At 43.3% G+C, this 15,849-nt stretch overlaps 1 protein-coding gene across 2 annotated transcripts in view; it reads left to right on the top strand.

Annotated features, from left to right (window-relative positions):
* The window catches only part of TLN2 (talin 2), a 245,794-nt gene that overhangs the window by 202,672 nt on the left and 27,273 nt on the right, over nucleotides 1–15,849 (top strand). For both annotated transcript variants that reach the window (XM_075069558.1, XM_075069557.1), the window contains 2 exons: nucleotides 1,538–1,645; nucleotides 6,976–7,081. In XM_075069558.1, coding sequence (XP_074925659.1) covers nucleotides 1,538–1,645; nucleotides 6,976–7,081 — 214 coding nt within the window. The remainder of the gene's footprint in view (nucleotides 1–1,537; nucleotides 1,646–6,975; nucleotides 7,082–15,849) is intronic.

Here is a 15,849-nt window from a genome sequence, read left to right as displayed (position 1 = left end):
CTCTGAAAGATTCTACTGGTAGAAGATGCTCTTTTACTCCTTGTCGTACGTATTTAACCACATGAAATCTAATACTACACATAACATGCTTCTTTGCAATCTTCCGTTTTCCCACATACAGAATAATATTGGCCCTCAAAGCACTTTACAAAGAACGTCACCATCATTATCTCCATTTTACGGAGTGGGAAAGTTATGCACCGATGTAAGCTGCCCAAGGTCACCCAGCAGGCCAGTAGCAGAGCTGAGAGTAGACCCTGGATCTCTTAAGCCAGGGGTTCTCAAACTGTGGATCAGGACCCCAAAGTGAGTCATGACCCTGTTTTAATGGGGTCACCAGAGCTGGTGTTAGACTTGCCTGGGGCCAATGTTAGGCTTGCTGAGTCTGAAGCCTGAACCCCATCATTCAGGGTTGAAGCTGAAGCCTGAGTGGGTGGCGGAGCTCAGGCTTCGGCTTTAGCCCTGGGTAGCAGAGCTCAGGTTACAGACCGCTTGCCTGGGGCTGAAGCGCTTGGGCTTGGGCTTTGGCCCCCTGCCTTGGGTGGCAGGGCTCAGGCTTCAGTCCACCCCTCCTGAAGTCAGGTAGTAATTTCAGTTGTCAGAAGGGGGATCGCGATGCAACAAAGTTTGAGAACTGCTATCCTAAGTCCAAGTACAGTGCGCTGTCCACTAAGCTGCATTGTCTCTGATGTGGAGCCTTACGTTGTGTTCACTTTTGGGGGCTGCACAGAACACTCACATTTTAGTTGGAATGTTTGAGGGTTTGTGGGGGGGAGAGATTTGAGGGGAGTTGTGGTTCTAAAATCTGTAACGCTGTATGTATTCGTGGATGGAAAAACTATTGGTCAGACTTGCTTCGTTTTCTTTCCTCTTCCAATGTGTCAGTAGGAATATGGAGGTGCCAACTTCCTTCTTATTAGCGTCACTGTGTGTACGAAACTATAGTGCACGTCCCCCACAAGCTACCAGCTCTGTCCATTCCCAGAATCTGTTACCGTTATACCTAAAAAAACAACCAGCTTGCTGCCTTCCTCCTTTGGACCTTTGCTGAGGCGGCTGTTTTGTTGGGTTGATGGCAGGATGTGTATCTGATGCTGACCATGTCTAATGAAGAACGTTAAAAAAGAGTGAGCTGTTGCATCCCTAGAGTGAAGAATGTGATAACAGAAGGAAACTTCTTCGGAAATCCATGTTCAAAGTTAGGGTGACCAGATAACAACTATGAAAAAATGGGACAGAGGTGAGGGATAATAGGCGCCTCTACAAGAAAAAGTCCCAAAAACCAGAACTGTCCCTTGAAAAACGGTACATCTGGTCACCTTATTCACAGATGAGGCTCTGCAGCTTTGGCTGGCCAGTTAAGCTAGACCTTTGCAACAGTGGTGACTTGCTGGCTTGAATGTTAATTACAAATGATGGGAAATTGCTTTTTTCTGGTCTTTTTAGGCCATTTATATAGTTTCCATCCATATGGCTGCTCCTCCCCACTACCTCTGCTTTGTAATTTTTGAGTGTTAATATTGCTTTGTATCCTTAGCAAGCTTCCTATCACCCAGATGTGAGTGAAGATGTTCGAGCGAGAGCACTGCGATTTGGAACGGAATGTACCTTGGGATACTTGGACCTCCTAGAACATGTCCTTCTGGTAAGAAGGAGCCTATAGGCATGTTTTGAAGCTTTGCCAAGAACAAATAATCCCACTGAGCCCTTTTCGTAATCATTGCCAAGGTTAACTTTTTATTAGCTTGCTGCAAGTTCCTGACCAAATGGTTAAAATAGCTCACCACTTTCTGAAAAAAGAGAAAAGGGAAGCTGGAAGTGTTTGCATAGAGTTCTGTTCTGGAGCTTACTTTATCATGAGTCAGTGAAGGCATCACAGCATCTAAAAATGAGCCCCTTTAAAATCGAACATTGGTATTCTCCAGTGGGGGTCTCTCTTAACCAGATGTAGTAGAACACACACCAATCACCCAAACCACCGATGTTGTGAAGATACCTGGAGGAGCACTACATTCACATGCTTGCCTAACCCTATCCTGAGGTAAGCAAAGGAAATGCTATCTGAGGCCATCCCCAAAGCCCCACCTAAAAGCTCCCCAGCTCTCAGTTTTTTGACTTAAAGTCTTGTGACTAATTCAGTGCACTCTGAAGCTGTGAATACTGAACTGTGTGTGCTTTTCTGGAATCTGAACACTTATCTGGTAATATTGTAGCATTGTTTCAACATGGGCATTTCACACGTATAGAAGCATGGGTTGTGTAAGAACAAAGGTTTAATAAAATACCAAACTTTCTCGAGTTGACTTGCAGCTGCAGTAGTCATGTGCGCAACCTCTGAGAAGCTACTTTTTAGTGGCTGGTGTGTGACATAGGCCGTCTGGGTAGAAATACATTGCCAGGCAGAGATTTTAGTGTGTCTAGTTAAATTAAATTAACGACTGTGTGTAGGAATACAGATAAAGTAAAAAATAGAGGCCCCATTATATTAACGCTTGTCACTAGCAAGGAAGATAGTGTAAGAAAAATTAAACTTGTTAGATCTCATTACAGGAACTTGCCCAGCAGGGAATAATTTGCATTTAGAAGTCTAGTGTATTTTTAGTACAGTTGTACTTGGGGAAATTTGTCATGTTTTATCCACTCTATTGAATATTGCAGTATCTAACTCAGGAGTAGGCAACCTATGGCACGCGTGCCAAAGGCTGACTGTCAGTGGCACTCACACTGCCAGGGTCCTGGCCACTGGTTCGGGGGGTTCTGCATTTTAATTTAATTTTAAATTAAGCTTCTTGAGCATTTTAAAAACCTTATTTACTTTACATACAACAATAGTTTAGTTATATATTACAGACTTATAGAAAGAGACCTTCTAAAAATGTTAAAATGTATTACTGGCACGCGAAACCTTACATTAGAGTGAATAAATGAGGACTTGGCACACCACTTCTGAAAGGTTGCTGACCCCTGATCTAACTCAACATTATGCATCTTAACAGAGCAAAGACTAATAAGATTTTGCTTGATCCCACTCCTTCATCTTTTGCCTTTCACTTCTCCCATCTATTCCGTTTTCTTAGCAGAGCAGCCTTTCTTACCTCTAGCAGCTTCACTTACAAGGCCTGAGTACACTGTGGAAATTTACCCAAAAATGCCAGCTGACTAAAGCTATGTGTAGACTAGGTTTATGTTACAAGCCCATGCACACCAAGCCAAAATTAGTGAGCATAAAGTTTGTGTAGAAATGAAGATGGATAAGATGATGTCACCATTTTAACTGTTTCCAGGAAGCTGGATAAAAACTCAAGTTCACAGTGGATTCTTGGTTAAGAAGTTGCACTCTAGAACGTAAATAGAACTGCGCTGGATGTTGCTTAGTAGCAAGTACAGAAGGACCACTGCGTCAGTCATTTTCCAGTGAGGATGGCCAACTTGGCTCTACTCCGTACATTACCCTCTACCTTGGGGCAGTTTCCCCAAAATTCTTACTGGTTGGAGTTGTAGCATAGAACAGGATCAGAAAGCCTGCACAGATTTTTTTAATTGAACGATTTTCTTGACATAGAATAATAGTTAACAAGTTTGGACACAATTATTCAGAAGGTGATGGCAAGGCAACTTTCAAGTGAGCTAGAGTCCATACACTTTTTAATCTCTCTGTCTGGTTTAGTATTCTGAGCTGGTGCATTAGTTTATGATATCACAGCAACAAGATTGGTTGGCATCAGACCTTTCAGCTCATTCGTCTTATTGACAGCAGTTGATATGAGAGCTAACAATGTCTTGTTGAGCCTGACGGCTATGGACAGGATTGCTCGAGCGGTCTGTTGACATTCAGAGAGACTGTTTTGTTTGGCAGTCAGAGCCCTTCAAAATACCTAAAAGTTTAAGGTTTAGTAAGCACAATAACCAGAAATCCACATGCCAAAAACTTACTCTGTGCTGGGACTCTGAAGTGTAAAGTGCATGTTAGTGACTTGAGTTCTCACATATAAGCAATATGGCTTTGACTTTCTTGTGGATTATCAAATTATCTAGGGCAGTGTTTCCCAAACTTGGGTGCTGTTTGTGTAGGGCAAGCCCCTGGCGGGCCGGGCCAGTTTGTTTACCTGCCACGTCCGCAGGTCCGGTCGATCGCGGCTCCCACTGGCTGTGGTTCACTGCTCCAGGCCAACGGGAGCTGCTGGAAGCAGCACAGGCCGAGGGATGTACTGGCCGCCGCTTCCAGCAGCTCCCGTTGGCCTGGAGCAGTGAACCACGGCCAGTGGGAGCCGCGATCGACCGGACCTGCAGATGCGGCAGGTAACCAAACCGGCCTGGCCCGCCAGGGGCTTTCCCTACACAAGCGGCATCCCAAGTTTGGGAAACACTGATCTAGGGGATAAACACCTCAATCTTGTAGTCAAAAGGGTTGTTAAGTGACCTGTGTGAAGTGATTTGTGTGATCGTACCCCATTTCCCAATGTACTTGTGCACATTTGAGTATGAGTCAGTATCTAGAGGCACACTCAGGAAGAGGATAAAACATGGAACTATCCTCTCATACCTTCAAATGGCCCCTGCAGGTCAGGGTTGAGGCGCACTGGTAGATCAGTCTGCGAGAAGCTTTTGCACTATGTCCATTCTGTATCTGTGCTTTGGCTAAATACAGGACTTCAGTCTCCAGCACCTGTCATGAGTTCTAAATACACTTACAGAAAGGTAACTGGAAAATCTCAGAGTTTGTGCACTTACACCCACTCATTTATTTGCCACTTTGTTGCCATTGTCAAGGGTAATACTGATGTTACAAATTGTTTCTGCATCAGGAAACGTAGGACTTTGCTGTTGTCATGATCACACTGTGTGTATTTTTGGAAATTTCAGCTGTGTGGGAAGGTTAGCTCTGAAAGGCACAATAGTACTGTCTGCTGGGTTGAAGGAGTCTCAAACAGTGCCCTGGTTCTAGCCCTCATTGTTGCGAAAGGTATTCATTTTGTTAATACGGCAGCAGATTGCTTGGCTATTGAGGATTCAGGTACTTATATTTACTATGGAAACAGGGCTTTTCAGCCTTAGGCTCTGTGAAAGTCAGGGATTCGTGTGACAGTTAACCTACCACCTGGGTTTCTCTAGCATCTTCTGGCACAGTAATGAATGAGGAAATGCGCCATCAATTTCTACATTTGCGTGTTGGTCCTTTTACTGCAGAGCTCACCAGCACTGGAGGAACAGTGAGCTTGGAAGGAAAGCAGAATTCTTCTAGAACTATTGAAAACTATATTTGAAATTTCTGCTGTCTTTTGGCATTGACAGGGAAGAATTGTTCTGTCAAACTTCATTAGTGTTTGTGAATGACACTAAGTTTTAAAACGACTCCATCAACATGGGGATGCCCAAAATTAAAGCCACATAATTCTTACTGTCTGGGGACCACTCCTCATCTCCCTCAAAAATTAACTTGATTGCAACACCCAAAAGTGTACTGGACACTTTACAGATGATAAAGAAAACATGGTCTTTGCCTGCCCAAAGAACTTACAATCTGTTGACAAATATTTTTTTTGTTCAATATACTGTCTAGGATAGTGGTTTTCAACCTGTGGTTCTCGGACCCCTAGGGGTCCACGTGCTATGTCTAAGGGGTCTATGAAAGGTTGTCATTACCATAGAACAGTGTGTTTCAACCAGTGGTCCATGAACCCTGGGGGTCCTCAAGCTATGTCTAAGATTTCCAAAGGGATCTCCACTTCCATTCAAAACTTTTTAGAGGTCCGTAAATTAAAAAAGATAGAAAACCGCTGACTTAGGAGGGATCAGATCTGACCATTCAATTATAATTTTGTTTGCTAATAAGGAATTTGAATGTATACTGTGAATCTTTCATTATTTCAGGCACAGCAGTATTCTTTATATGAACATACAAGCCTGGTGTGATTTGAAAAGTGCGCACATATTCCATATTCGCACTATATCAGTGACATAATTTGAACTATGAGGAGACCTCTAGTTTCCACTCTTATCCTTTTTAAATGTGAAAGAAAGATCACCCTTAGCGGACAGATAGTTATTCAGAGCCGATATGCATATCTGTGGCACTGAACCCTTATTTCCACACGCAAATCTTTTGTTCATTCTTCCATCCTGTTAAGTCAAGTTGAATTCCAGAGAGCAGTACTAAGCAAAAGTGACTATCGAATTCTTCCTCTCAATCCCATCTGAAAAGTTCATGTATCCTTTCCTGCAAAATCTTTCCCCTATTTCTCATGTTGCTAGTGCTGGAGTAAATGAAATAATGAATTCTTTCCTCAGTAAGGTATTCTTTTTCGCCCACTTGTAACTTCTGCCAGCCATTAAAGCAAAGATTAGAGTTGGATTCGTAACCCTTGCTTTCTGATACAACAACCGCTTTTCTGTTCCATTTCTATTCCCTTTTGTATCTGCCTGCTCTGCTGCCGAGCTACTTTGAGGGCATCTAATTAAGGGATTATGAAGAATATTAGAAGGAGCAAAAGAGAGCAGAGGTAGGGAGTGAATCTCAATTTATGACAAGGATAGTTGGAAGAAACAGTGGCAACGGTGGTAGTGTAAAACATGTAGTTTTGTACCCTGTTTACCCATGTAGTTTACATTTGTCCCCAAAATGAAAATGCAACATGAAGCACTTGGCTTGCATTTTAATTTGGTTAAATGTTCTTCATTAATAGATTGACACGAGATCATCTGTCAAACAGCCCTGTAGAATACATTCACAATGATAGGCAGCCTTTCTTTCCTAGCATGGGCTAGATGCCTTGCAAAATCTCGCAACCAGTCTGCTTGAGGTCTTTATTTTAGTTTTGCTTCTGAGTTGTGGCATTTTTGCATTTTTCTGTAGACTCAGATAGTTTTTTGAGTTTTTTTTTCCCCTAGAGTAGCATTAGGATTTCATCTAATTCATTGGGAACTTGCAGTGAAAAATTAGCCTCTAATTGCTAATTAATTTTTATCTTTTTATAGATTCTTCAGAAGCCAACTCCAGAGCTGAAGCATCCGTTGGCTGCCTTCTCAAAGCGGGTTGCTTGTGCTGTGACAGAGCTTATCCAGACAGCAGAAGCAATGAAAGGTGGGTCTGACAATCCGCTTACTTAATATACAGAGTGGTTCCAGAAATGACAAGAGACATTAAATACTTACCCAGATGTTAATTTTCATAGTTCGTTTTTGATATTTAAAAACTTTGTAATTCCCTGGCCCATCTCCACTTACCCTGGTACAACTTAATTGCACAAAAACGTTATAATTGACTGCTCTGCCCCAGCAATGGATTTGGTATGGGTCACCAAGCCCATTCTCCACAGCAAGAGAACCTGCGCAATAGTTTTAAGTATAGTTTGCACTAGGGCTGTCGATTAATTGCAGGTAACTCACACGATTAACTCAGAAAAAAGAATCGATTAAAAAAATTCATCGCGATTAATCGCACTGTTAAACAATAGAATACCAATTGAAATTTATGAAATATTTTGGATATTTTTCTGCATTTTCAAATATATTGATTTCTTTTACAACACAGCATACCCAAAGTATGCAGTGTTTCCTTTATATTATTATTTTTATTACAAATATTTGCACTATAAAAATTATAAACAAAAGAAATAGTATTTTTCAGTTCACTTCATACAAGTACTGTAGTGCAATCTCTTTATCATGAAAGTGTAACTTAAAACATAGATTTTTTTTTTTTTGGTTATATAACTGCATTCAAAAAAGAAGAAATCAGTGTTAAAACTTTTTAGCGCCTATATCTACTCGTCCTACTTCTTGTTAGCCAATGACTAAGACAAACAAAGGTCTGTTTACATTTACCAGGAGATACTGCCTGCCTCTTCTATTTACAAGTTGACCCGAAAGTGAAAAACAGGCACTTTTGTAGTCACCGTCCGAGCACGGTTATTTACATCTGCTCTGATGTGCTAAACATGTTGTATTGCCCCTTCATTCTTTGGCCACCATTCCATTGCTGTTGATGGGAGACTGGGGTTGCGATCCCGTGTATGCAAACACAGCTGGTTTCCATTCCTCGATAGTAGCCTTCCTCACTTCCATGTTGAATTCATCTTCTTAAATTGGAAGACCAGAATTGTAGTACTATTCCAGATGAATCCACCAGTTGCCTTGTTTTAGCAAATAACACTTTTCTCCTATAGACTACCTCACCTATGCATCATGGGATTGCATTACCTTTTCAAGCTGCATCACATAATGCGGGGGAGGCATTTTGTCCTGAGGCCACATGATTCCGATGTATGAGAGGCAACTTAGGGAGCTGGCCCCAAACGCCAAATGCGCCTGCTACCTGATCAGCCACCCTCTTCGCATCCCCCACTCCCTTGCCCATCCAACCACCCCTTCCGGACTTGCCCGGAACTTCTGACCCTGATTGCCTCGCCCATCCAAACCCCCTCCTCTGGAGGTCCCCCCCACCAGGACCCTTGCCACTCATTTGACCCCCCCCACCCCCTCCCTACTGACTGGTTCCGACCCCTATTCCACACAACCCCCAGCACTTCCTCTCCTCTACCAACCCCACTTCCTGGCGTGCTTACTTGTTGCTGCCAGCACCGGGACCTGACGGCATACAGCCGCGCCATCCAGAGCACCAGGACAGGCAGCCACACCACCTGGCTAGCCAGCCACGCAGCGGTTTGCAGCACAGAGGCACTGGGTCAGGCCGTGGCTCTGCAGCTGTTGCTGTCCACAAGAAGCTCTGCAGCTCTGTGCCCAGGCATTGCCGCGGGCGGTTCAGTGAGCTGAGTGTGGGGGAGGGGGAACAATTGTGGGGTGGGTGGGGCAGGGGTTAGCCTCCTGGGCCAGGTCAGGGGCCAGGCGGAGGTCCGCTGGCCAGATGTGGCCCGTGGGCCACGTTTTGCCACTTTGCATAGTGGTCATAGTCATCTTGTGAATCAACCCAATACACTTAGGTCTTTCTCCTCTGTTGCTTCCAACTTGATACATCCCAGCTGACAGGCAATTGAGCGTTGTAAAAGCCCGGCATTGCCAAAGATAATTGAATGTGCCAAGATGGCCAACTAAAGATTCGTGTCCCCCTTTATGCTTTCAACCATCAATTTCAGAGATATGTGTCCATGCTGATGACAAATTCTGCTCAATAGATCCAGGCAGAGCATACAACACATGTGCATTGTTCATACATGTGAGTCGATGCCACAGCAGGTCGATTTTCTTTTTGGTGTTTCAGGTTGTGTTGTTTCTGCATGTCGAGTGCTGCTCTTTTAGACTTCCGAAGCAGGTTCACACCTTGTCCCTCTCAGGGCCTTGGGCTACACTTGAAGAGGAAGGGTAATGGCTACACTCAAACTTCAAAGTGCTGCCCGAGGAGTGCTGCTTGCCAGCGCTTTGAAGTGTGAGTGTTGGTCGCCAGTATTCCACCTCCTGCATGCACGTATTCCACCCTCCTCAATGGGGATTAGCTTGCAGCGCTGGAGCCGCGCTTTATCCAGCGCTTGCGGCACTGTTTACACTGGCACTTTACAGCGCTGTACTTGCACGCTCTCAGGGGGCCGTTTTTCACACCCTGAGCCGAGAAAGTTGCAGTGCTGTAACGCCAGATGAGCCAAGGCCTTACAGCGGTGGTGGTGGCTTTTACCAGAGCTGCTAAACTTACTCCCATCACACTGGCAAGCACACAAAGCCGCTTTATCTCCCTGGCTCAGCACTGGTTGTACTCCACATGACGAGAGGAATAAAGAACACGTGCTGGTGCTGCAGGCTGCAGTGGTAAACAGTGATTAATCTTACCACTGTAACTGACCTTCCAGAATTTTCTCAATGCTTTTAACTATATGAACTCTCTTTGTTTTTACTGTGATGCCTTTTTTGTTTGTTGTGAAACGGGGCTCCCGGAGCTGCTTACCTAAAAAACCAAACACAGTAATTGTTTGCTCCAAGCGAGGCAGGCAGGAATGTCCACAGCAAGTGTTGCTTGTTAGGAGAGAAACTGCTGGGCGGGGAGGGAGGTCTGTGGGAACAGCTGGCTTATCTGGTCTGAAGCTATTGCATGTTAAAGAATGAAGGATGAGAGGGGTGGGAAGTTGGTCAAGAATTTGCAAGAGCGGGGCATACAAAGTGTCAGCTCACAAAAATCCAACTGTCTCTCTCTCCGCCCACCTGCCCTGTGCACATTCCACCCAACCCCTCTCTTTTGAAAAAGCCACGTTTGCAGCCACCGCTGGGATAGCTACCCATAATGCACACCACTTCCCAACACCGCTGGCAAATGCTGCAAATGTGGTCACACTGCAGCGCTGGTGAGCTGCAGTGTGGCCAACAAATCTGCAGGCTTTCCCTACACCACCTGTACGAAGACAAGCTTTAACGTCCCAGCGTGTAACAGCTGCAAGTGTAGCCAAACCGTCAGATTTTTACGGACTGAGCATTATCAGATTCTTAAAACTTGGGTCGAGTGCCGTAGCAGTAGTTCTTTAGAAATCTCACATATGGTGACCATTCCTTTGCGTTTTGGTCAAATTGCTTGGAAAGTTTATTGAAAGTGAACATGTACTGGGTCAATCATTCGCAGACTGCTTATAATTGAAAGAAATGTGTATTAAAAACACAATAAGAGTGACATACAATTCTCCCCTCAGGGAGTCCAGATCAGAATTAATAATGTATTCAAGTTCATTTTATGAAGAGCATCAACAGCATGGAATGGTGGCCCAAAGAATGAAGGGGCATACATGTTTAGCACATCTGCGCATGTAAAATACCTTGGAACGCTGACTACAAAAGTGCCTGTTTTCACTTTCGGGTAACATTGTAAAATAGAAGCAGGCAGCATTATCTCCTGTAAATGTAAACAGACTTTTGTTTGTCTTAGTATTGGCTGAACAAGAAGTAGGACTGAGTAGATATATGCGCTAAAAAAGTTTTACACTGATCTTTTTGAATGCATTTAATAACCAAAAAAAAAAAATCTATGTTTTAAGTTACACTTTCATGATAAAGAGATTGCATCTACAGTACTTGTATGAAGTGAACCTGAAAATATTACATTTCTTTTGTTTATATTGTTATAGTGCAAATATTTGTAATAAAAAATAATATAGAGGAAAACATGATATCTGTCTATCGACTTGTGGGTGCTAAGTAGCTGTAGGTCTCTGTATAAACAAAATCGAAGTAAGTAATGGAAATGGCGCAGAAAATTCCAAAAATAGTTTGCAGGATAAAATTTCCTTCAATATGGTAATACACTACCCTGACAATATTGGTTGGTTAACCACTGATGCGACTTAAAGTCATTCGCGGATGAATTTGGATATAGAGATACGATCTTCTTATAGATTCTGTAAGGCCTACCGAGTGTATATATACTTCAACATACACCTGAACTCTGTGAGATTACAACTGCGGTATATTGAAATCCTATCGACAAGCACAATTCATGGAGACTTCCTTATCAGGAGTTAAGAGAGTCCTAGCTCCAATTTGAAGCGAGGTCTTTCTCATTGTCGTGGAGAATGGCTGGTGACCCATACCAAATCCATTGCTGGGCAGAGCAAGTCAACATAAGGAATCGCTATTTCGCTTGCAGAGGTAGCAGCTAGCAATGCGCCACGAGTACATATGGAAGGATTTGGGTGGCACCAGGTGAATCAGTACAGTAAGTCTTTTAAATATCGCACAGTGCCAACTGAACCTATAAACTTATTCATCTGAGTAAGCATTATATTATGCTGCTCCACTCGTATGATGTGTTCTGGAAGCCAACCTCGTGTTCACTGAGAACAGGCCTCTCTGGATACAAGCATCGGACTATCCTCGTGGGCAGTACCGTCTCCCACTAGCTCTTTCATGTTTAGCTGATAGCTGCTGTCGGAGCTTAAGTCTCACGCTCAGGAACATCACCTGAGTAGCACTCATCCCGCTTTGAGAAAAGGGTCACCAACGGATTCTTCAGCTCTGAGTTGGCTTTTGCTGTAAGAATCTATAAAATATGATTTAAAATTAATTGCAATTTAGAGGTTAGATTTTTTTCACTGCAAGTTCCCAATGAATTAGATTGAAATCCTAATGCTACCTGGCGTGAATATAAAACACTCTAAATAAGACTGACTCTGAAGGACTTAAGAAAAAGAATTGCCCAATAAAAGTTGCCACTCTAAATTCATTAAGCAGGAACCAGCACCTAAAAATAGATACCGCTCAAACGTCAGGACTTGAGGGATTTGCGATGACTCTTCATTGCAATGGGCATATCTAGCCCATGACGTAGGAAAAACAGAAAGACTCTCAAGCTATAATTCTGGTTCGATGAGGGATTATCTACTTACCACGCGCAATGCGGGGCGTCGCGTTTTGGATACGATGATTTCTCGATCAGAGTCTATATAAAACTGAATGCAATATGCTTATAGCCTACTAATTCACAAATCCGCCAATGTCGTGCCATAGGTCGCTTCAAGGCCTTTGCCATTTTCATTGCTGTGCTACTCAGACTGTAAGCAATCTACCATGGGTAATAGCGAGGGTACAAAAACTCACAATTTCGTTTAACACGAGATCGACACGTGCCTACGAGTGTGATTCCAACCCGATTTCCTTGTCATAACTTAGAGATTCTACTAGGCACTACACTCGTTGGGCTTCTCTTTGTAGCAGCTCTTCCTAACCATAATTCTCTTTCATATATCCCCTGAATGGTCGAGTGTCACCATCAAAAAAAGTTAGCTCGGCAGCCTAGACGCAGTGCCAGAGTACGAAAGCTGTGAGAGAAGATATATGGAACATGAAAGCTGGGGTGATTGATAATCACCGAACCGAGCAACGCGAGTTATCGAATTCCGACAAGCGACTAATTCTTCCTGCCTTGGAATGCGTCTGCAGAAGTTACAGTATGCGGTGCCAAATTAATGAATACCTACCTGAGCGCAATTAGGGATTCCAGTTATTTTCTAACTTTTACACCATGCAACTAGCAACATGAGAAATAAGGGGAAAGATCCTGGCAAGAAAGGATACACATTGACACGACAGATCGGACTGAGAGGCAGGAATTCGATATCCGACTTGATTGGTCGCTGTGAGACTGCCTCACTCTGGTAATTCAACCTTGCACTTACATCACTTTCAGATGATTATTATAAACAAGAAGCAGGCAACATTATCTCCTGCAAATGTTAACAAACTTGTTAGTCTGGCCAATTGGCTGAACAAGAAGTAGGAATGAGTGAATTTGTAGGCTCTGAAGTTTTACATTGTTTTATTTTTGAACGCAGTTATTTTTTATACATAATTCTACATTTGTAAATTCAACTTTCATCATAAAGAGATTGCAGTACAATACTTGTATTAAGCGAATTGAAAAATGCTATTTTGTTTTTTACAGTGCAAATATTAGTAATAAAAATAAATATAAAGTGAGCACTGTACACTTTGTATTCTGTCGTAATTGAAATCAATATATTTGAAAATGTAGAAAACATCCACAAATATTTAAATAAATGGTATTGTATTATTAACAGCGTGATCATGATTAATTTTTTTTAATCACTTGACAGCCCTAGTTTGCACCCTCCCCCCACTCAGGGAATGGTTAACATCTCCACCAAGCACTGAATCGATTATCTCCACACTGACCTTGAGCAGTTAGGAAGAATTTGGATCCAGCTTGCAGGAAATAGCCCAGAGCAGCCATCAGCCACTCTGCTACCATAGTGAGCAACAGAGGGTGGAACTACAAGATTCAATATTGGTTGCCTCAGGACGCTATAGTTTTTCCAGAGCAAGGTGGTACATTCACCGTGAGACTCTATTCCTGTAACCAAGCCCAGGCTGCTAGGATTAACAAAGGGGAAGAATGCCCAGAACAGTTCCACTGTGCGTGACCCCACCAATACAGCTCTACAAGTGAAACCTTTGTCTCTCTATGATGGGCAGTCTGCCCCTTAAGGGTAGCAGTGCATAATGGTCAGCCAATCCCATCATGTGGTGTGTTCCTTTAAGATTTTTAAAGTCCAATATATATAATATATATATGTAGATGTGTGCACACAAAGCCTAGTAGATATTGGTAGAAAGGATCCTCTCTTCCCCAACCAGTTGGGGATGAGCTGAAAGACAAGGACCAGCATAAATGCTGCCTCCTCCCTCATAGTTGGGCACACACTAGCAGGAGATGACTGACCCTCTGAGCCTGAGGACTAATATGGGGGGAAGGGGCCAGTGGAGGGAGAAGCTGGTTTAGGTCCTACAGCTGGCTAAAGTACACCTTGCTCCAGGAATGCTGGGGACTTCTGGCTGAAGGAGGGAGGTAACAGCTGCCTGAATTGCCCAACTCCAGGGGAAGGGCTGGGGTCCTGCCTCATAACGAGACAGAGACTGATGTATATGCTGCTGCAGAAGAAGAGCTGGGGACTCCTGGCTAAAGGAGGGAGGTAATAACCCTTTGACTTGCCTGGCTCCAGGAAAGCAGTTCTGGGACCGGCGTTCCGTAAGAGGAACCGAGAACTGCATTGGATCCCAGGGAGGGGCGAAAGACCTCTTGTTTACCTTAACTTGGGACTATTGTGTAAGGTGGTGTTTATTTTGAGACTTTGAGTATCCCAGAAGGGGATTGAATTTTCAAGTGACCTGGCCATGAGGCTAGGCCACAGAACATCCAGATGGAGGCGATTAACAGAAGGAGGCAAACAAGGAGGTGGCCCAGCAGCCACACCCAGGCTGGTGGAGTGATTCCGTGGATGTGGGTTCAACTTGGGGCTGGGCTCCGTGACACTTCCATACAGCTACAGCATATGGTCTCCAAAAATCTGTCACAATTTGGTTCTGTCTGATACTTCTTCCATGGCACTCTAGCCTCCTCTGTCATATACTTTGTCACAGTCATCTGTGAACCATTGAGAATGAAGCCGTCAGACGGATGCATTCAGGAGCCCTAATAGCAGAGAACAAAATGTAATTGAAGTCCCACAAAATTATCAATGGAATGGTAACTGGATGAACAGCGCTTTTTCTCCTGCCTGCCTGGAGGCCCAGTGGTTCTACTAATCCCCAAAGGCAGACAACCAAAATAGGTCCATTGCCCTTCTGCAATCGTTGTGTCCCAACTTCAGATCAAGTCAGCTCATTACAAAGTTACATCCAATCTCCAGTGCTGATGCAAACACCTCAGTCCAGCCTCGAGAATGCATCCAACCTTGAGTGTGGAACTTCAACATCCCAGGCTATCACTACAGTGGTGAATCAAAGAAATAAAAGGAAATTAAAAGTTGAGTGATTCTTTGAGCATTCTCCCAGGTAGGAAGAAACTGCAGTGATTAAAAATGAAATTGTGTAGCAGGGTTGGGTTTTTTAAAGGTAAAATCATGTTTATATTCATGACTCAATTACTTAGAAAAAGTTTCCTGTATTGTGTGCTAAAATCATGGGTGAGCAATGCATTATAGATGTTTATTGCTCTTTGATTTTATAACTGATTTTTGTCTAAATTTTCATCCCCTGGTTTGGGCAGACTCCTAAAATCACAACTCTAAAACAAAGAGTACGATAAACAAGAGGAATTATATTATCAAGGAGTTGTAAATCTACCGAGATGCTTATTGAGGTAGTGAAAGAAATATTACTCTGCCATTAATAAAGTGAATTGAGTACAGGGTGTTCTGGAAGTGTTAGTTGAATGAGCACATTTACATAACCAGCAAATAGGCACATAAATATTTTAATATTATTGGCAATGTAACATGAAAATCATTTCAGTGCTACTTATTCTTACATTGGAAAAAGGATATTGTGTGGTTTGTGTGTGTGTGTGTGTGAAGGCTGCTAGGGGCTGTGTGCTGGGAGAGTGGCTGAGCCCTGAGTAGGGGG

The sequence above is a fragment of the Chelonoidis abingdonii genome, chromosome 9 (genome assembly GCF_003597395.2).
Source record: "Chelonoidis abingdonii isolate Lonesome George chromosome 9, CheloAbing_2.0, whole genome shotgun sequence".
Classification (NCBI taxonomy): domain Eukaryota; kingdom Metazoa; phylum Chordata; order Testudines; family Testudinidae; genus Chelonoidis; species Chelonoidis abingdonii.
Note: the sequence above shows the minus strand (reverse complement) of the source record. Positions and strands in the feature narration are given on the sequence as shown.